General features: G+C 36.3%; 2 protein-coding genes across 3 annotated transcripts in view; one reads left to right on the top strand and one right to left on the bottom strand.

The window, feature by feature from the left end:
• The window catches only part of INTS6 (integrator complex subunit 6), an 87,550-nt gene extending 76,158 nt beyond the window's left edge, over positions 1 to 11,392 (top strand). For both annotated transcript variants that reach the window (XM_027588776.2, XM_027588777.2), the window contains 6 exons: positions 590 to 716; positions 1,750 to 1,892; positions 2,092 to 2,323; positions 8,135 to 8,506; positions 9,527 to 9,620; positions 11,240 to 11,392. In XM_027588776.2, coding sequence (XP_027444577.2) covers positions 590 to 716; positions 1,750 to 1,892; positions 2,092 to 2,323; positions 8,135 to 8,506; positions 9,527 to 9,620; positions 11,240 to 11,333 — 1,062 coding nt within the window. In that variant the 3' untranslated portion in view covers positions 11,334 to 11,392. The remainder of the gene's footprint in view (positions 1 to 589; positions 717 to 1,749; positions 1,893 to 2,091; positions 2,324 to 8,134; positions 8,507 to 9,526; positions 9,621 to 11,239) is intronic.
• A 375-nt stretch (positions 11,393 to 11,767) lies between these two features.
• Positions 11,768 to 21,971, bottom strand: part of SERPINE3 (serpin family E member 3) — a 31,131-nt gene continuing 20,927 nt past the window's right edge. The window contains exons 6-7 of the mRNA XM_027588778.2: positions 15,879 to 15,965; positions 11,768 to 15,376 (exon numbers count right to left, since the gene is read on the bottom strand). Coding sequence (XP_027444579.2) covers positions 15,273 to 15,376; positions 15,879 to 15,965 — 191 coding nt within the window. The 3' untranslated portion in view covers positions 11,768 to 15,272. The remainder of the gene's footprint in view (positions 15,377 to 15,878; positions 15,966 to 21,971) is intronic.

Below are 21,971 nucleotides of genomic sequence, written 5' to 3'. Positions count from 1 at the left end.
ATACCTTAAATGGGTTAATTTATTGTATGTGAATTATACATCAAAGCTATGTTTCTTTAAACCTTCAGAGTCTTTAAAATTTGGAAATTCGTTTTATAAGATATTTACTTCCCTTGTCCAGAATATATAATAACATCTTGAAAGATGTGAATTTATTTGGTTGAACTCACTACTAGTTTTAATCTTCGGGTTTCCAAAACAGTACATTAAGACTGAATCATAATTCTTTATTCTATTTTTAAAGCTAATGAGACGTGTATATCTTATTTCCAAACCTGTACTTCACGCTAGAGATTTTAGTCTTTTAATTCTGTATTTAAAAATAAATTTTGGGGGCGCCTGGGTGGCTCAGTCGTTAAGCGTCTGCCTTCGGCTCAGGTCCTGATCCCAGGGTCCTGGAATCGAGCCCTGCATCGGGCTCCCTGCTCAGCGGGAAGCCTGCTTCTCCCTCTCCCACTCCCCCTGCTTGTGTTCCCTCTCTCGCTGTGTCTCTCTCTGTCAAATAAATAAATTAAAAAAAAAATTTTTTTTAAATAAAAAAAACTTAAAAAAATAAAAATAAATTTTGTCTTTGAATGTTTTTCAACAGGATTTGAAGCCACAAACATTTAGAAATGCATATGACATACCAAGGCGGAATCTTTTGGATCACTTAACACGAATGAGATCTAATCTTTTGAAGAGCACCCGCAGATTTCTTAAAGGACAGGATGAAGGTTAGATCATGATTTTAAATAATGGTATTTCTTTGGTGAATTTCTTTCTTTATATTAAAAAAGCATGGTATGGTAATGTGGCATTTAAAGAATTACTATAGTAGTATTATATTTTCTTTGTAAATTCAAACAAGTAAGAAGTGAGTCATCCCCCATTCTCGACATTTTTTTCTATCATCACTGTTGTCCCAGATTCTATTCCCCAGAGGTGACAATCTTTGTTAGCAGCTTAGATTCTTTTTTAAAGGCTTTAGTCATGCATTCACACACACACAAAATCATTTTCTTGTGATAACCTGGTATCTGGTGTTTTAACTTCGTTGGTCAGTACATGTCCTGTTCCTTCAGCTGTATCCGTGGCATGTACTACATATCAGGTCAGATGAGAATTTAACTCTTGGCCATCTCTGATGTAAGCATTCCAACCATAGCTTTATATAAAAAGGATTATCTGTGTGATACATCTTTTCTGTAAATTTTGCTATAATTGAATTCTGCTTAATTGGAATAGAGTAGAAGAGACATTCCTTTTCATGGTAATGTTAACACATATTGCTTATTTTGCACACTCAAATAAACTGCAATATTTTTGCTTTGTTTAGAGATAAAATCAATTCTTTCAAATTTTATTTTACTTCTTTTTTTTTTTTAAGATTATTTATTTATTTATTTATTCATGAGAGACAGAGAGAGAGAGAGAGAGAGGCAGAGGGAGAAGCAGGCTCCCAAGGAGCAGGGAGCCCGATGCAGGACTCAATCCCAGGACCCTGGGATCATGACCTTAGCCAAAGGCAGACGCTTAACCATCTGAGCCACCCAGGCAGCCTTAAATTTTATTTTAAAAATCTCAAAAAGACTTCATTTTTGTCATAATATTTATAGTGACAAAACACTAATTTAGTACATATCGTAAGGGAAGACTTCCTAGAATAACACCAGGTAGCATTCATATGTAAGAAGACATTACTTGATAATTAAACAGTGTTGTTTTAGTGAGGCTAACTTTTGTTGTTACTCTCTTCTATTTGAAAAGATCAAGTGCACAGTGTTCCTATAGCACAAATGGGGAATTACCAGGAATACCTCAAGCAAGTACCTTCTCCACTAAGAGAACTTGATCCTGATCAGCCTCGAAGGTTGCATACATTTGGCAACCCTTTTAAGTTAGATAAAAAGGTAAACTTGAAATGTTCCATTGTATAATTCATTTGTGGATTTAACAGTTCTTAATTTAACTAAAGTAAGCTACTTTTCTTGGTAGACTAATAAATGTCAACGTACTTATAAAATAGTTGCTCTAATGGGGATTGGAATTAGTTGTGCCATTTAAAGACTGTATGTAAATCCAGGGAAATTATATTCTTTTTTGTTATAGGGTATGATGATAGATGAAGCAGATGAATTTGTGGCTGGACCTCAAAATAAACATAAACGACCTGGAGAACCAAATATGCAAGGGATCCCTAAAAGACGTCGCTGTATGTCTCCACTACTAAGAGGCAGACAACAGAATCCAGTTGTGAACAATCATATTGGAGGAAAAGGACCACCTGTACCTATGACTCAAGCACAGCCAGATCTTATTAAACCCCTTCCTCTTCATAAAAGTAAGAGTTTTTAAAAAAAAAAAAAACACATTATTTGCTGCTTTTCGTTTCTTTATGGGGAAGAGATTTTTTAATAGATTATAGAAAATACTGATTGATAAAGCCCAAGAGTGTCTAGAGAAGATACTCGTTTCTGCTAATTAGCATGTGATATTTTATATGTCTTTAATGAACATTTGTTGGACATTTCATATATTTATTATGCTTTATTAGAACTAGCATGATCTAAATATCATTTACAAGTCTTCAGTATTTCAAAATAACAGTTATTAAAGGGGCTTTATCAGTACCCACAGAAAGATGGTTTTCTTTTTTTTAAAGATTTATTTATTATTTATTTTGAGAGAGCGAGAATGAGAGAGAGAGAGAGAGAGAGAGCGCACATGAGAGGGGGAGGGGCAGAGGGAGAAGCAGACTCCCCGCCGAGCGGGGAGCCCGATGCGGGACTCGATCCCGGGACTCCAGGATCATGACCTGAGTCAAAGGCAGTCGCTTAACCAACTGAGCCACCCAGGCGCCCAGAAAGATGGTTTTCAATTTCAGGTTAATTCAACAACTAATTGTTAAATATATATGCTATTGTAAACAGTGCTAGGCATTGAGGTATAGCAGTGAATGAGACAATAGTGATCTTTGCCTTCATTTATAATGAGTAAGGAAAGACAGTCATTGAATGTTTCATTAGAAGTGTGATGAATGTTATAAAAGGGAAGTCAAGTATGTTTTGGAAGCATGTGGTAAGAGGATTTAACTTAGTTTGTGGGGTCAAGACCCTTTACTGAGGAAGTTATGTTTAAACCAACATTTGAGGGGTGAATGGGGGTTGTTTCACTAAAGCTGTGCATTTAGTAGTAGTGCTAAGCGGTTTGCTACATGCTACTGTATGCTACAGTGGTGGTATAAGAAGAATATGTGCAAACATACATGCTAAAGAGAAGGGATTAAGGGAACTGAAAGAAGCCTAGTATAGCAAAGGTGTTGGGAATGAGATAAGGTAAGAAATGAAAGATAGGCTGAGGCCAGATAATGGAGGGCCCTGGAGGCCGTTGTAAAGATTCTAGGCCTTAAGGACAATGAGAATCTTTGAAAGGTTTTGAAGAGCGAGTGACCTGATCTGATTAGCATTTTATAAAGACCAGGCCAACTCTATTGTGTGGAATATTGTTAGGGAAGAACAAGAATGGATTTAGGGGAACCTTAGTGAATTAATGATTGCATTAATTATAGGCAGTGATCATTTGTAGTTTATGACATCTTAACTGGAGAGAAACCAAATATTCTATACTTCCTGATAGAATTATATAGTGTCTTGCCAAAAAAAAAAAGAAAAAAAGAAATTGAACCTTAATCTGATCAAGCCTCTAGATCTAACTACCAATTTATAGGAAATACAAAGGATAGAGAAACATATTAAATGACAAAACAGAGATACAATTGGCACAATCTTCGATTGTGGGGGACTGTAGGACAAAGAATATGGGGTCTGTATGTTTCCAGAAAAAAATGCATAGAAAAAAAGAGAGGTTACAGAAGGATTTTATAGGTTAAAAAGGAAGTTAAAAGACATATAAACCAATTACAATGTACGGGGCCTGATTTGGACCCCGAAACAAATAAAATCGAACTTTCCCTACAAATAGAAAATGCATAAGATTAATTAGATTGTGGACATTGATAGGATATTTGATGTTGTTAAATAATTATTATGGATGCACAGAAACTAGTTAGGAAACCCAGGGAAGAGCTAATCACCTGGCAGTGGAGTTTCGAGGACATGTATTTGAGAAATTCTTGGAAATACCAGCAAAGACATGGTGATGACGGACTGGATATTGGAGCCAGGGCAAGAGAGGAGCTGAGAGATGCTGGGTAGACAAGGGTGACAGCGTGGAGTGGAAGAAGAAAGGATGAGTGAGTTTAGAGGCGCCCATTAAATAGCCACAGGGAGATCCTGGGGTAGAAGATGGGTATTTTAGTTTAGACCTCCGAAGAAGAGATGGGGGAAAAAGAGGGAGATGCAGGAGGCAGTCTTAACCTCCATTGGAGTGAATTAAATCACACCAAGGGGAACAATGAGAAGCAGCAGCCTAGAACAGAACTTTGAAAGTGCAAAGTTAAGGAGAGAAATAAGGTTCAAAAAAGGAGACTGAGAAAGAAGAATCCAAGAAATAAGAGATGAGAAAAATTTGGCATCATGAGAGCTAAAGGAAAGAGAATTGAGTGGTTGGCAGTCTCAGATACTTAGATCGGTCAGGGGGCTTGGAAAAGTTCTCTTGGTCTCTGGCTACCTTAGCAAGAGCCAGTCCTGGTGGAGTAGAGGGGAGAGAACACTATCAAGAAGTGGGTTGAGGAGTGAGAGATGAGAACGTGGAGACAATGAATGTAAATAACCAGTTTAAGAAGTTCAGCTGTGGGGAAAATTGGACAGCTATATACAGAAGAATGAAACTCGACCATTCTCTTACACCATACACAAAGATAAACTCTAAATGGATGAAAGACCTCAATGTGAGACAGGACATGACATGTCTCCAAAGGCAAGGGAAACAAAAGCGAAATGAACTATTGGGACTTCATCAAGATAAAAATCTTCTGCACTGCAAAGGAAACAGTCAGCAAAACTAAGAAGCAGCCCATGGAATGGGAGAAGATATTTGCAAATGACACTACAGATAAAGGGTTGGTATCTAAGATCTATAAAGAACTTCTCAAACTCAACACCCAGAACACAAATAACCCGTCAAAAAATGGGCAGAAGATGGGAACAGGCACTTCTCCAAAGACATACAAATGGCTAACAGACACATTAAAAAATGTTCAACATCATTAACTATTAGGGAAGTTCAAATCAAAACCACATTGAGATACCACCTCACACCAGTTAGAATGGCAAAAATTAACAAGGCAGGAAACAACAAATGTTGGAGAGGTTGTGGAGAAAGGGGAACCCTCTTACACTGTTGGTGGGAACGCAAGTTGGTACAGCCACTTTGTAAAACAGTGTGGAGGTTCCTCAAAAAGTTAAAAATAGAGCTACCCTATGACCCAGCAATTGCACTGCTAGATATTTACCCCAAAGATACAGATGTAGTGAAAAGAAGGGCCATATGCACCCAATGTTCAGAGCAGCAATGTCCACAATAGCCAGACTGTGGAAAGAGCCGAGATGCCCTTCAGCAGATGAATGGATCAAGAAGATGTGGTCCATATATACAATGGAATATTACTCACCCATCATTTGCATTGACATGGATGGAACTAGAGGGGATTATGCTAAGTGAAATAAGTCAAGCAGGGAAAGTCAGTTATATGGTTTCACTTACATATGAAACATAAGGAATAGCATGGAGGACATTAGGGGAAGGAAGGGTAAAACTGAAGGGGGGGATTCAGCGAGGGAGACGAACCATGAGAGACTATGGATTCCGGGAAACAATCTGAGGGTTTCAGAGGGGAGGGGTTGGGGGGATGGGTTAGCCTGGTGATGGATATTAAGGAGAGCAGGAGTTGTAATGAGCACTGGGTGTCACGCAAATAGTGAATCGTGAAACACTGCATCAAAAACTAATGATGTACTGTATGGTGACTGACAACATAAGATAAAATTTTTGTGTATGTATATATAATTGTAAAAAACAAAGAAGTTTAGCTGCCTTGGAGAGATGGGAAAAGAGAATGATAGCTGGAAGAAGTCATGGGGTTAAAAATAGTGACTTTGCTTTGTCTTTAAGATGACAGAGTTGAGCATGTTTAAATGCTGGTGTGATGGAACCAATAGATAGAGGTTGAAAATGAAGATGGGAGAAAGCATAATCAGCACGAAATCACTGGGAAGGCAGAAGGGAATGGTCCAGAGCCCAGATGAAAGAATGCGGCTTCCACTGAAGCAGAATGGATGTGGGCACAAGTTTAACAGTGGGAAGTAGAGAAGCTCCTGTTTCACGGCTCTGCTTTTCTTTCCACTGTGAAGTAGGAGGCGACATACACTACCGAGAGGGAAGGAGAGATTTGGGAAAGTCAGAGATGTTAAGAGAGTGGAGAAGGTTAGAATGGTCTTTTGTGGCAGAGGGAGAGAAGGTTGTAATAAGATTGCTAGGTAGTGCTAAGATCCAGGAATACTTGGCTGGTGATGGTGATAACTCTGCAGAGCTGGATCATATTTCTCCAGTAGTGCTCATCATTCCAAATGCAGGTCTAGAGCAAGCAGATAGAGTCGTCACATTTGGAGTTTTGCCCATGGGAGGACAATATAAAGAGAATTTAGGACACTGGTAAAAAGTAATACATTATGGGATGTAAGTTGGATAGATAAAAAAGAGGCATCTAGAAGGTAGTAGGATCTGATGAATAGGAGGGAGAAAATGGAGGAGTTGCTGGAATAAGAGTTTGGCTGAGTTACAAAAAAACAGCGGGAGTCCTGCAAAGATAAGGCTTATACTCCTCTATCCATGGGTTTGTGCTTGGTTTGCGAGACAAACGAGATGAGAAATTAAAGAATTGAGAGGCCATGTTTTTGGCAGGTGATCTGCATAGACATTGAAGTCACATATTACGGTACTTCTCAAACTTTAGTGTGTAATTGAATCACCAGGGAATCTAGTTAAACTGCAGATTGTAATTCATTTTTGGAGGAGGGCACAAGATCATCATTTCTAGCAAACTCTCTGATGGTGCTAATACTGCTTGTATTTAAGTAGTAATGACTAGGACAATGCCCAAGGGACATGGGGGTAGAATGAAATCTGTGAACCAGGTGTGACCATAGAGGTGTACCTTGGAGATCAATAAAGCTAGTGATAAGAGAGAGAGAATGAGCAGAGTGGCATAGTTGAGCCTCAGAAGAGCAAGAGTGTTACAGGAGTGCATGGAGAAAGGATCTTAAAAGTGGCACTAGAAGGTGAAGGAGTCAGTGACTCCACATCCTTATTTTAAGTCTGTGGAGAGTGTTTGAGAGAAAGTAATTTCTACTTCAAGTCTGAAAAGAGGAGCAGTTTCTTGGCCAGAGAGCTGGGATTCAGTTAAAGCAGGAGTTGTTGTAGAGAATATTCAGGAAAATTTGCGAATCATGGAAGGGGATTTAGGGAGGGAGTCAAAAGTCTAAGGGATTTTTGTGGGAATGAGTTTACCTTTTGGACAGTAAATGAGGGAAGTAGAGGTGACTTTAGCTGGTGTCGTGGAGGTTTGGTGAGCAGTCTGGGAACTTCTAATTTAGCTGCTTTCTGTGGGGGGCCAGAGTTTGCAAGCTTTTTTTTTTTTTTTTTTTAAGTCTAGTAATCTGATGCGCTGCTGTGGGCACCAGGCTGTTCTGTGTTGCTCAAGTAACAAAGACTGGCTGGGTGGTTATAAGAAAAGAGTGTGCTATAAAGTGACCAGTTTGACGGTGTGTTCCCTGAAAAGTATTGAGCAGTTTGGACTTCCTGTGTTTACTTTTGCCTCTAAATGATAGTACGTGTATAAGGCAGAGGTTGGTTGGAATGAGCTAAGGCTCTCTCTATATTTCCCTAAAGTATTAGAAATCTACTTGTTCAGTAAAATCACCATAAAATAAAGCAGAGAACTAAAAGTTGCTTGAAATTATCTTTTATTTTTTTTCTCAAGGGCAAAAGTTGTACAGATTTTGTAAATACTATAAATGTTTCACATTGAAATCCACCATCTCTTTAGCAAAGCTTAAGATCATATCATATTATTTGTTAATTTGCATCTGTCAAGATTAGTTGTGATTTGCTGTAATATTATTTGTAGCTTTTTTTTTTTACTGTGTTCTTTGAAACTGGCTCACATCATTTTTTTTCTTATCTTTGTTTTTAGTTTCAGAAGCCACTAATGACTCGACAATAGATGATGTGGTTGAAAATCACGTTGCAGACCAACTTTCATCAGATATTACACCAAATGCTATGGATACTGAATTTTCACCTTCTTCCCCAGCCAATCTACTGGAACGACCAACCAATCATACAGAGGCTCTTGGTCATGACCATTTAGGAACTAATGACCTCACTGTTGGTGGATTTTTAGAAAATCATGAGGAACCAAGAGATAAAGAACAGTGTCCTGAAGAGAATATACCAGCATCTTCACTCAACAAAGGAAAGAAATTGATGCATTGCAGAAGCCATGAAGAGGTCAACACTGAACTAAAAGCACAAATAATGAAAGAAATCCGAAAGCCAGGAAGAAGTAAGTATAATTAGAGGCACACCTCATATTTGACTTCTGTGTGTGCTCAAAGAAGAGTCAAATTAACTAAAAACATAGATCTGCTTCTAGATCAGTGCTGAACAACGTATGAGCTATATAAGATTTGGTTGTTTATTCAGCCTACAAACACTAAATATCTGCTACATCCAAAGTATTATAGTGTAGTTATGGTAAGCAGGGGGTGCTGAGAGCAGAGCTTAAAGAACACACAGATAAATTGCACATAGTTCCTACCATGACAGGAACCTGGAGTCCTGAGTATTTTTCTACATAGCAACTGCAATTGAATGTAGCAGCAAACCCAAAAAGATGGAGTGAATATTAGATGACTTCATATCTGTGAAGTTCCTGGCATAGTGTCTACCACTGCCTTTAAGGTTTAAACTATGATAGTGACCAGGGATATGTTTAGGCCAAAAAACAGAAGTTATAGAAGCTGTCTATTTCATGAATACTAAAGAACTTTGTGGGATAAAATTTCAATATTATTGGCATTCATTCAAAAGATGTTGACAAATCACCTGCTGTGATGATACAGTTCAGAAGTGGGTAAGACAGCCCTTGCCATTTAGGAGCTTATAGTCCTTGGTAGGGTTTTAGGTGAAAACTTAAAACTGAAATAGCACTCGTACCCATCTCCCCCCATCCCCCATCTGCCCCTCCCTACCATGGGAACTGTAGTTTAGAATTTGAATTATAAGAATGGAGGAGCCTTGCTTCTTTGTCAGTGGCACTATCAGAGAGCTCTTATTTTTCTAAGCTTTATGTTTGATACCTTCATGGGAACTTTTACCAAGAATGCAGTTTAACAAGTTATTTTATCTTTGCTGATATATGATGAAATGTATGTATTATAAAATTCTTAGTGGTGAAAATTTTACATAGAATATCTTGGTTTCTGTAGTATATCTTGATATAGTAAACTGCAGTAGAAAAATATTGAATAAGAGTGTGTAGAAAAGCCACTTAATTTTTTCTTTTTGCTTCTCTTGTTTTAAGAATATGAAAGAATCTTCACATTACTGAAGCATGTGCAAGGCAGTTTACAAACAAGACTAATATTTTTACAAAATGTCATTAAAGAAGCATCAAGGTAAATAATCTATTGCACATTTTGAAATGATTATGAAATGAGTCCCCAGATTACAGTCAGTATTTTAATAATCTCTATTTTGTACTTGTGGTATCATGCATATATATGACACACCCATGTGTATATAAGTTCTTCTTTTTTTTTAGTTTTTTGAAAGAATTCACTTAAAAAACAGCCACACAAATTCTTCACCAATTATGGACCTTTTCTCCCTACAGATTACAGATACTTGCATAATTCTCATTTATCCTACTCTATGGCTTTTTGGGGGTCTTTATATTTTATAGCCTTTAATTTTTCTCCTTTGTATATTTGGACTATAGTTAATATTAATCAGTGATTAGAAATAACCTTGAAAGACAATATTTGGATGCAGTTCATTTGTACGTAGGAAAACATGTAATTAAGGGGAGCAGAGTTGGACAAATGGGCCTTATTCTGATTGCTTCAGTAGCCCAGGATTATGTACTTTAATACAAAGAATGTGGATCAAGATTATGAAGGGTAACTATGAAGTGCAATTAACTGGAAAGCATACTTGTATGAGTTTAGGGAGCACAGAAACATTTATTTTTCTTTTAAGACTTCTTTAGTATTCTAAGAAAACTTAGTGCTATCTGACCTTCTAAATATACCCACCCTCTAATAGTCCCCCAGTTTCTTCCATGCTACGCATAAAGGTATTTTTAGATAGAGCAGTTAATTTTTTTCCTTTTTTTTTGGAGTGGCTAGAGCATAGTCCACTTTGAAGGTTCAAGATAAGGCCATAACTTTTCATGTTATTTATTTTGAGTATTTAACCTATTCTTTTCTTTATGTAACATTCTGTCAACTCAAACTTCATCATGGATTTAGCTATATTCCTGGTGCCTGCCCTCTACTTCTGCCACCTTTTAGAGAGATCTGTAATATTATGGTGGTTATTCATATGAATTTACAAGTAGAGAGGGAGTGGGTATAGATTGGACAGCGTTTTTGGATATTCTAAAAAGCATCAGCAGTATGAGTACTTATGTAGATGAATGCAATTTTATTCTACTGTATTAGTGAAAAAAATTTCAAGTCACCACTTTAAATGTTTGGTATAACCTATACCACAGATACCTAATTATCCTTGATTTGCTAGCTTTCAAATTATAATAGTAGAACCCAAGGGTTTTTTAATGCTACCATGCAACTATTCATTTCTTCTTCTGTTTTGTGGGGATTATATTCATACTTTTTTCACATTCCTTTCAACATTCAACTTTTAAAAAGCATCAGAAGCTATTGGAGTCATTGCTTTGGGAGTCCAAATTTTGTTGGAATATTTGTAACCATTGTAAATGTTAGGGGTTTTTTGTTTTTCTTTTTGGATGTAGAACAGATAACTTGCTTCTTTTGTACCGGGCCTGGATTATTTGTTTTAGGAACAAACTGTAATTCTGCATTGATAAAATAATTTGCTTATTTTCCAGTGAATTTTATATATCATAAAGTTGTTTTTTCATTTTCATTTTCCTTTGAAAAATCTTCCCAAGGCAGTTTCTGTCTTTGAAAAACAAAACAAAACAAAATTATACTGATCTATATCCATTTAAAAGAAATTGAGAGTGCTATTACTTATTTTTTTTATACAGGTTTAAAAAACGAATGCTAATAGAACAACTGGAGAACTTCTTGGATGAAATTCATCGAAGAGCCAATCAGATCAACCATATTAATAGCAATTAAAAGAAAACAGAATGTGGCCACTTATTTCACTATCTTCTCCAAATACAAAGTAAATACAAGACTGTTGTGATCTTGCATTCATTTTTTGACATGCATTGTTGGCTATTTGAAATACTAAGAGCAAGTCTACAGATCCTTTTTCCATCATTTTACAGTGACCTTTTCTTCATTTTGGTTTATTTTTGTAATGTGAAAAATATCACTCTAAAACACATTTTTATTTAACAAACTAAAAATATTCCTCCAGATCTCTTGCTTGTCATTGACTCTTGCGTGTCAATTTCCCTCAGGTTCTATTTTCTTAAACCAACCTTTAAAATTGTCACCTCTGTTAAGGTTGAACTTTGCCAAAAAAAAAATAAAAAAGTTACTTTGTAATTTTTGGGGAAAAAAAGCACATACATTAAAACTAGGTAATGTTTTGTATATACAGTTATTTTGGATATATTATTGTAAGTTGTACAAATGTATTTTGAAGAATATTTAAGAAAAGCACTTTTGTTATTCCATCAATAAATGCTCTATTTTACTCTTGTGTGGTTTAGGAAATAATCACATTTAAAGTAATCATTTAAAACCATCTTAAGGTAATGGAATTTTAAAGGCCTTGCTTTTTAAGCATTGGAAAAATACACCACTTGAAGTTCATATTTGTTAAAGCTAACTGTAATTACCTGTTACATAACCTGCATTGTCTTTTTACTCTATGTTCTTAGATTTTGTTGGCCACACCAACATATTCCCATTTCTGCCTAGATAATAGAAATGACGGTATCTGGGGCAAATAGGCAGACACTTTAGAAGCTGTTTAAAAGCAGCCATCTTTAATACTGGTTTCTTTACTCCCAACACTTTTTTCCTTTCTCACTAGGATTGTGGATGGCACTAAGTTGAAGCTGTTAGTTAGGGAGTTGTAAGTTTGGGGGGCATCACATACTCTGAAATGTCTAGTCTTTAGCAGCTTGATGCCATGCTTACAAAAGTCCCACAACAAATTGGGGGTTCAAAGGGGATCTCTTTGTTCTCCTCTGCTATCCTTATACATATAAACTCCATTTTGTTTAGAGGCTAAATGGAAAGCAAACATTTAAGATGACTTTGCTCATTGTGCATTACCCCTGAGTTACCCAGGATAAGGAAAAACCAACACTGTTCACTGTCCACTCTCAGTCCAACATGACCTCACGTGTCTTCACTGAGGACATGACCCTATGACCAGACTCACTCACTCACCTTTCATAGATCACTGCTGTGCCTTGTAGTGCTTTTGGGTAGAAAGGAAGGTTAAAATACATTTAGATTAAAAGAGGGCAAAATAAATTTATAAAATTGTAGTAAAATTGATGAACTTTTAGTTTCGTAATATTTGAAAATCACATACCCTTATCTTTTTACACTTTAGCAGAACCTTTTTAAAATTTAAAGGGTATAGCAGAATGCAATTGTAACTTTTTATGAAGAAAAGCATAGATGAAAGTGGAGAACATGCTTGAGATCTCTTAATTTAGTCTAGGGGATTTGAAACTCTCCCAATGCTGAAGACAAATCCTGTTGAGAAAAAGAGGCATTTAATGTAACGTTACATAGTATTTTCATATGCAATTCTTTAAACCTTTTTTACCTCCACAAATACCTTTAAAGCAGGATATCATTTAATAGATGGAATTGTTAAGTAATTACCTGCAGTCACTGCTAAATTCAAGAGCTACACAAAATCCAGAATATACTGTCTGGTCTTAAATTGTCTTTATGTATATTTTGATTCTGTGATTAATAGAAGGGATTACAAGTCATTCAGATAAAAGTTCATACTTAACAAGAATATTTAAGAAAGGGATTCAGTCTTTTCCAATGTTTAGCAGCTTTCCTTATCAGGAAGTTCTTATTTCCCCTTTACAGATTGCTGATGAGGTAATGATCCTTTAAACCCTTTACCTTTATTACATTTTTTGGGATGAACCCTAGAAGGAGTTGGGAAGAGAAACCGTTTGTTCAGTCTCCTCTTTCTGGCCGTAATCTCTCTGCCATCATACTCTGTGGCCTGCCTCATCCAAAACCTAGTCACGAGGTTTGAAACCAGTCGAAACTCAAGCTTAATATCCCATCTTGCAGGTTTTTTACATTTTAAGAAACTGGGCATATTAGTTAAATTAGTAAAATACTATAGAATTCTTGTAAGCAAAGGGGAGGGAGGGAGTATATTTCAGGGGAATATCATGCCTCTTAGGCCCTTTAGATCACTGGGTGGCTTTAGGCTGGACAAGTGATATTCTCCAACAGTGTAATCTTGAGATTTAAGATCGTTTTTCTTAATGTTTCCATATGTGCCCCATTTGTCAATGAATTCATTATTTGCCCTAAACAGTAAGATTTGTCAGTTTGGTGTAATGAAGGCTGAGACTGATTTCTATCTCTTTAATACCACTCTCACCAGAAGAGTAGCCGCCTTGAATCATGTGGGCAAATACCTCCCAGAAAGAGTAAACTCACAAGGACTGTATTTAGATGTGCTGGCGGATTATGGAACTGGTTTTGGATTAGCCTTTTATTTTCATTGTTTATTGAGGCAGTTGTGAAAACTCCGATCATTGAAATAGTGGTGTGTCCTTTACTAGTTCAAAGGTTTTACATCATTTTTATGCAGTTGAATTCCAAAAGAGAAATCGTTCTCTTTTAACTGTCATCAACTTTTATTGGCTATCAGCTTTTGACAATGACCTTTCTGTTCACGTTTAGTCCTGTCTCTGTTTCTTGAGGAAGTAGAACCTGTCGTTTTTTCATCTTTCATTTTTTTTAAATGTATCCTTTCCAAGAGAGGGCTCTCTGTTGCCTGTTCTGAGTGATAAGTGACAATTTCATCTAATAAACATGGGGTTGGAATGATCACGGTGAAATCCTAGGAGGATATATTCTGTTGATGGACTTTTTCTCCCCAAATAATCCCAAAATAGATTATTTCCTAGTGAATGATTATCTTCATTCTTTTTGTCACAAAAGTGTTCCTTTGATTTCTAGCACAAGTTACAGCAGTATGCAAATGATTCTCAGATAAAATGATGTTGACAGTATTTCCTTAACAATTTGTGTAAAACCTATGCGTAATTCTCATTATTCTAACTTTTGACTTTTTTTCTCTCCATAAATAAAAATAATGCCTGATGTTTAGTTAAAGTAGATCCACTTTTGCTTGATTTTGTTAGTCTTGTTCCATCCTATTTCTTTTTAACACATTGTTTCGACTTGCCAACAACTCTTTACTGAGAATCTCTTTTCCTTCCCAGGCTGATAAATAATTGTCAGGGGGGAGGGGGAACATTGAGAGGAATAATTTGAGTACTTTGTTCATTGTTGAAGCTGAAAGGACCCCTGCTTGTCCTGATGTGCTCAGGCTTTGCCTGTACCATACCTAATCTTTGGATTCTGATGAGATTGTATAGTGGGTCTCAGAAGTACTAGGGCAAACACTTGATTTTTGTGGCATTTCAGCAAGCGTGAGAAAGATCAAGAGAAAAACTAGAAATCCAGGTGCATTCACTAGAATACGGGGTTTGCTGAGTCAGAAGACTACTTGGATATGCTAGCGCCCTGAGGGAACTATATTTTGTCCTACAGTGATGAGAAAGCAAGGCAACAACTGGGGGAAAATCAAGATGTATCATTTATTTTACTTTCATGATCTTTCTAAGTCTCCCCAGAAGTAGAAGCCTGAATTTTTAAAAATCCACATCAACTAAAAATGAGCTGAAGGAGAAGTCAAAAACAACATGGAGGATATTAGTTTCCTTTGTAGTTATGGAATACTCCCCTTTCTCAGGATACGCGACAAGAAACTGGGAAGCTTCTGAAGCCATAGAAACTAGGCTAGAAGGAATGCTTGTTCTAGGCCGCAGTGGATGCTTGTTGCTAGAGAGATGCTGATACATATTTATCTGAATTCTATCAAAAAAATACTGTCCTACCTGTGTCAGGTTCTCTCAGGAAAAAGAAGAATGGCCGATCTGCTTTAAAAAAAGGAATCCGAGACCTTTTCAGTAACAACAGAGCTGCAGGAGAGAGAATAGAAGAATCCCATTGCATTTTCTATTCATTTGAGGAAAGTCACTATTAAAATTGGATATGAAGTCAGTTATATCCCTTGATTTTTGAAGAAATAAAAGCATCCTAATGATATTTCATTGTTTAGTGTTATGATGGGGGTACAAATGGGAAAATTAAGAAGATGTCATTTAGCCAAACTTGTGTCCCATTTTCAAAATACTCCATGGAATAAATTCCTTACTAAAGGTAATTTTCAGAAAGACTCCATTCCTTGTTTATGGGAATGGTGGGACAAATCCTTTTCAAAATGGATTTCTCTGCTCCCATCAGTTTTCAAACTTTGCTCTGTGTTAACATTTCTTTTTAAAAAAATGCTATACCACATCTGGACTTAGGATTTTTTAGTGGGAAGGTTTAGAAATGTGAGGATTGAACTGGATAAATCTGACGAAGGCAGATAGGGGCAAGCAGCGTGACTGAGTGCTGCTGACCCCTTTGTGAACATACCTGTGGCTGTAGATGCCTTGGTGCCTTCCTCTGAAACCTCAATCTTGGCTTTGTGGATTGCTTCAGAAACATAAAAGCCATCTTGGCCTAATCCCAGGAAATAAAAATGTGAATTGCTTATTTCCATTTTTAATGCATTTAGCTTAAGGATTTGAGTGTAGTTTTAAAGAATGCACTTAATTACAGTCTCATGCTGCTTTACTATAGCCAGGGAGATATCTGGAAAATTCTTAAGCTGCAATATTTTATGTAACTTTTAAAACCTCAGATTTGGTGAATTTAATAAATAATCCCTCCCAAATTAATAGAGCTGTGCCCTGTTTTTTCAGTAGTTTTCAAAAATAATTTCTAGTTAATATCAAAATTTTTCCTTCAGCCAGTATTTTTTAAACTTTGGTGGTATAAGAATTGCCAGAGTATATGTCAAAGTGGATTCTGGAGTCCAAGAATATGCATTTTTCAGCCAGCTTCTGAGATGATGTCCCTTGAATTCCTTCTTGGACTGCATTTTGAGAGCCACTTTTAAATGACAGTCACAGGTTTGTACTATGGACCTTAAAAGGCGTAACTCAATGTACTAAAAATGTGTCCAATACTGCATGACTGCATTCAGTCATGCAATTAATTTGCCCCATGGGGACAAATCTGCAAAGATGATAAGAGGTTAGAACTATAATAGTTGTGTGCTAACAGTTTCAAAGAAGCTTAGCAAACGGGAATATGAATGATTAAGTTAGAGGAATTGATAGCTTTTTGTAATTTAACCATTAATCATTTTTGAATTACTCTCCACAGTGACATGGTACGTGACCTAATAACGAAGGAAAATAATCTTTAGAACTAGCAGAAAGCTTAGCTAGTTATAGCTACCCTTTCATTTGAGAATGAGCTGTTACCTGAGGTCACACACTTGATAAGAAGTAGATTGGGCATTTGGAGGTTTTCTGACAGTGCAGCATCCATTTCCACCCCACCCCGCCACAAAAAAACACCACTTTGTATTTTAGTCAACTCTAGTCAACTCTAGCATGCCATTGGAAAGGGATCTGTGGCATAAGTCTTAAAATAATTATTTCAGTATACATGTATTTTGAGAGAGCTTTTTTGTTTCATCTTAGACTAAATTGTTTTGCATTTTTCGTGCACATACAAGGAGATGCAAATGAATGTCGTGAGAGACTTAAAACCAGCCAAGTATAGGATATGCAGCAATAAGGTACACAGGAAATTGTGAGTTGGCTATATTTGTTGTAAGAAACAGTTATTTTCCAGCTTCATTGAAGGGGACCAGACAAGGGCCATAGGATGGGAAAAATCAATGGGAAATTTCATCTGGTATCATTTGTCCTAAAACCACTGAAGGATCTGGTTTTAGCAGTTGGTCTTTTTCTGTAGGATCTTTTAGAAAAGAAATTTCTCTCTAGTTCATAGTTTCTCTCACTAGCTTATTGAGCAAACTGAAAGAAATGCAGTGCTCAAATTAGAATTTGTGGATAAATAATGGTTCTCTGATGGTCATTAGGTTTTACTTATCTGTGACCTCATTACTGTGGTGTGGTATCTGAACATTTCAAATGTGTCAGTGAAGTCAGCAGAGGTTCACTATGAAACTCTCTACCAGATACAGTATACGTGGTTGTGTTAGAGTCCAGGCACTTTGACACAATGTGAAAAATAAGACCAAATGGTATGAATGAGTCTTCAGTTAGATAGGCTTGGCTATTAAAATTTCTTGAGGAGTTTCATTTAAATAGCTTTTCTCCATCACACTACAGGAGTGGTCCAATAATTGACAGTTACATGCACGGCCATTGAGCCAAGACCCACGGCCTGTCTTGCCGCAGCATCCACACCTCTCTTAAATTTTATCTCTGGGGAGAGTTAAACATTTCAGAAGACCAACATTTGTGATCAAAATAAGAATTCAGGAGTCATTGTAGGTTTGTGTTTCTCTTCTTGCTTGATCTTGTATTACAGATCTATTTGCTTACTTTCGTCAAGTAGATATTGAAATGTTATGCAACTAATGAAAGCGAGGTAGAAGAATCCAAGCATAAAGGGATTCTCCGGCTTTGGGTTCATTTTCTGCTGTGCTGGCAGCTACTTAGTGCCATTGAGGGTCATACAACAACAATCCCAAGATTGTTTATAGGTGCTATGCTATAAAAAGGGATCCATGATTAAAATGGGAAATGCAGGTTGCATAGTTTTGTGTTTTTGTTTTTAGTAGTGGACTTCTTAGAGCTGCTTATATGCTAATGTTTGTAGTGAATCTCTGCAGGAGGACTATAATATGTAATGTTTAACCATGGAACGACCTGCAACATCTCCTGTCTCTAGATTTACCAGATTAGCATTCTGGAAAACTGTAGCCCATCATAAACCCATTTGCTCCTATCTTACATTTCAATATCCAAAGCAAAGTGTTAAGATTCTTCTTACCCTCCTTCCTGGCATACTCTCCACTCTTCCATAATATCTACAAGTATTCATGTCAACCTTTCTTTCTGGATTGTTAGCTCCTAGAAGGCAGAAGCTGTTTTATTAATTTCAAATATTTTTTACTTCGCCTAACTAGCATAATAATGCTTGGTACATAATTGTGTTCCGTAAATGTTGGATGAATGAATAATAGACACTCCTCACATTGTACATTTGTTTCATTTCCCCTTAAAAAGAGCTGCCTTAATGTTCTTTAATCTGATTTCACTTGTAAGGAAATGTTGGTTGGTATCTATAGAATCATAGGGGTACAACACAGAATGGGTCTTTGGCAAGTTTTATCCAAATGATTGTTTCACTGCCTCTTTCCCCTTTGTTAGTGGAGACCATCATTTTTTGTGTGTGGTAGATTATACTCTCAAAAGGTTTAAGAGTCTTCATAATGACAGTGTGTAAACACAAGATTTGCAAAACATAGATCAATGTCCCAACATCTGATCCTCAGCTTCTCAAAATGCAGGATAAACATTATTTGCTGTGTCATTTATCTTTCCAATTATTATTACTTACTATTGGCAAATTTAGTGGCTTTATTGCCAGAATCTGCTTCTAGTTTATCTTTCTCATCTTCTTATCACTTAGTTGTAACAGATGGAGTGTGTCACATAGCACCCAGCCCCAGATATATAGAGAGAATGCTAAAAAGAATTTGAAATGGCCTCTGAAGCCAGGCTGTGGTCAGTTGCTTTCTCTATTCTCCTCAAACCCACTTCTCCCTGCCACCCCAGCTTTTTGAGATATAGTTGATATAACACTGTGTAAGTTTAAGGTGTATAATGTGATGATTTGATATATGTATATATTACAAAATGATCACCACAGTAAGATGAGTTAACACGTCCATCACCTCACATAGTTACAATTTTTGTGTGTATTGTATTTATTGTCTTTGCAACTTTCATATATATAATACAGCATTGTTAACTAGAGTCACCATTCTGTACATTACATCCCTAGGACTTGTAATTGGAAGTTTGTACCCTTTGACCACCTTCACCCAACCCCCCAACTCCGCCCCCTCCCTGCCCCTGGCAACTATCAGTCTACTCTGTGTTTCTGTGAGTTTGATTTTTTTAGATTCCACATGAAGTGAGATCATACAGTGTCTTTCTCTCTGGTTTATTTCACTTAGCATAATGCCCTCAAGGTTTTTCTATGTTGTTGCAAATAGCAGGATTTCCTTCTTTTTTATAGCTAAATAATATTCTATCAAAATATACATACCACAGCTTCTCTATCTATTCAACCGCTGACGGACACTTAGTTTTTTTTCATATCTTAGGCTATTGTACATAATGCTACCATCAACATGGGGTGCAGTTATTTCTTTGATAGTGATTTAATTTCCTTTGGGCACATACTCAGAAGTAGAATTGTTGGATAATGTGGTAGTTCTACTTTTATTTTTTAAGAAACCTCCATAGGGCTTTCCATAATCATTGGACCAATATACATTCCCGTGAACAGAGTACTATGTTCCTTTTCTCCACATCCTTGTCAACGTTTGTTATCTCTTGTCTTTTTGATAATAGCCATTCTAACAGGTATGATGTGATATCTCGCTGTGCTTTTGATTTGCTTTTCTCTGATGATTAGTGATGATCAGCACCTTTTCATGTACCTGTTGGTTATTTGAATATCATATTTGGAAAAACGTTTATTCAGATCCTCTGTCCATTTAAAAATCAGATCGTTATTATTTGCAATTAGGTTGTATGAGTTCCTTATACATTTTGGATATTCATCCCTTAGATATGTGGTTTACAAATATTTTCTCCCATTCTGTAGGTTTCCTTTTCATTTTGTTATTTCTTTTGCTATGAAGACACTTTTAGTTTGATATAGTCCCACTTGTTTATTTTTGCTTTTGTTGCTAATACTTTTGGTGTCAGATCCAAAAAATCATTGCCAAGACCAATTTCAAGGAGCTTTTCTCCAAGGTTTCTTCTAAGAGTTTTATGGCTTCAGACATTGTAAGTCTTTAATCCATTTTGAGTTAATTTTTGTGAGTAAGATATGGGTCCAGTTTCATTCTTTTGCATGTGACTATCCAGTTTCCCCAACACCATTCATTGAAAAGACTATCTTTTCCCCATGGAGTATTATTGGCTTCTTTGTCAAATATTAGTTGACTGTATATGCATGGATTTAGTTCTGGGGTCTTGATTCTATCCCATTTGCCTACATGTCTGTTTTTATGCCTGTACCATACTGTTTTGCTTACTATAGCTTTGTAATAGAGTTTGAACTCAGGAAGTGTGATGCCTCTAGCTTTGTTCTTTCTCAGGATTGTTTTGGCTATCTGGGGTCTTTTGTGGTTCCATACAAATTTTAGAGTTGTTTTTTTCTATTTCTGTGGAGAATGCCATTGGAATTTTGATAGGGAGTGCATTGAATCTGGGGGTTGATTTCAGTAGTATAGACCCTTTAACAATATTAATTCTTCCAATCCATAAACAGAGGATGTTTTCCCATTTATGTGTGTCTTTTTCAATTTCTTTCATCAGTGTGTTGTTGTTTTCAATGTAGAGATATTTCACTTCACTTGGTTAAATTTATTCCTAAGTATTTTATTGTTTCTGATGCAATTGTAAGTGGATTGTTTTCTTTATTTCTTTTTCAGATAGTTTGTTGTTAGTGTAAAGAAACACAACTCATATTTGTATGTTCATTTTTTTATCCTACAACTTTACTGAATTTATTGATTGGTTGTAATTATGTACCACTATTACAATATTAGGGAATCTGATTTTGACTATGTATTTACCATTACTAGTGATTTTTACATATTCATACATTTTTTCAATGTTAATTAGCATCCTTATTTCAGCTTGAAGAATGTCCTTTAGCATATCTTGTAAGGCAGGTCTAGTGGTAATAAATTCCCTTAGCTTTTGTTGGTTTGGAAAATTTTATCTCTGCTTCACTTATGAAGGACAACTTTGCCAGGTATAGTATTCTTGATTGGCAGGTTTTTTCTTTCAAAATTTTGTATATGTCATTCCACTCTGTCCTGGCCTGTAGTTTCTGTTGAGAAATCCATTGATCATCTTATGTGGGTTCCCTTGTAGGTAGCTTGTTTCTTCTCTCTTGCTGCTTTTAAAATTCTTTCTTTGTCTTTAACTTTTGACAATTTAATTATAATGTGTGTTGGTGTAGCCCTTTTTGGGTTCAACCTTTTGGGATTCCTTGGGCCTCATGAATCTGGGAGCCCATTTCTCTCCCCATTTTGGGGATGTTTTTGGCCATTATTACTTTAAGTAGACTTTCCTTTTTTTTTTTTCTTTAATCTTTTGGGATTCCCATAATGAGTATATTTTTTCTTTTGTGAAGTCCCCAATTCCCACAGGCTTTCTTCACTCTTTCACTCTTTTTTTCTTTTTGTTCCTCTGACTAGATAATTTGAAATGATTTATCTTCTAGTTGATTGTTTCCTCTGTTTGCCTGAGTCTTGTTAAAGCTCTCTGTTGAATTCTTCAATGCAGTCATTTTATTCTTTAGCTTTAGGATCTCTGTTTGGGTTTCTTGGTTTTGTTTTGATAGTTTCTATTTCTTTCTTGAACTTTTTATTTTGTTCATGCATTTTTTAAT

This window comes from Zalophus californianus, chromosome 3 (assembly GCF_009762305.2).
Source record: "Zalophus californianus isolate mZalCal1 chromosome 3, mZalCal1.pri.v2, whole genome shotgun sequence".
NCBI classification, from domain to species: domain Eukaryota; kingdom Metazoa; phylum Chordata; class Mammalia; order Carnivora; family Otariidae; genus Zalophus; species Zalophus californianus.
Note: the sequence above shows the minus strand (reverse complement) of the source record. Positions and strands in the feature narration are given on the sequence as shown.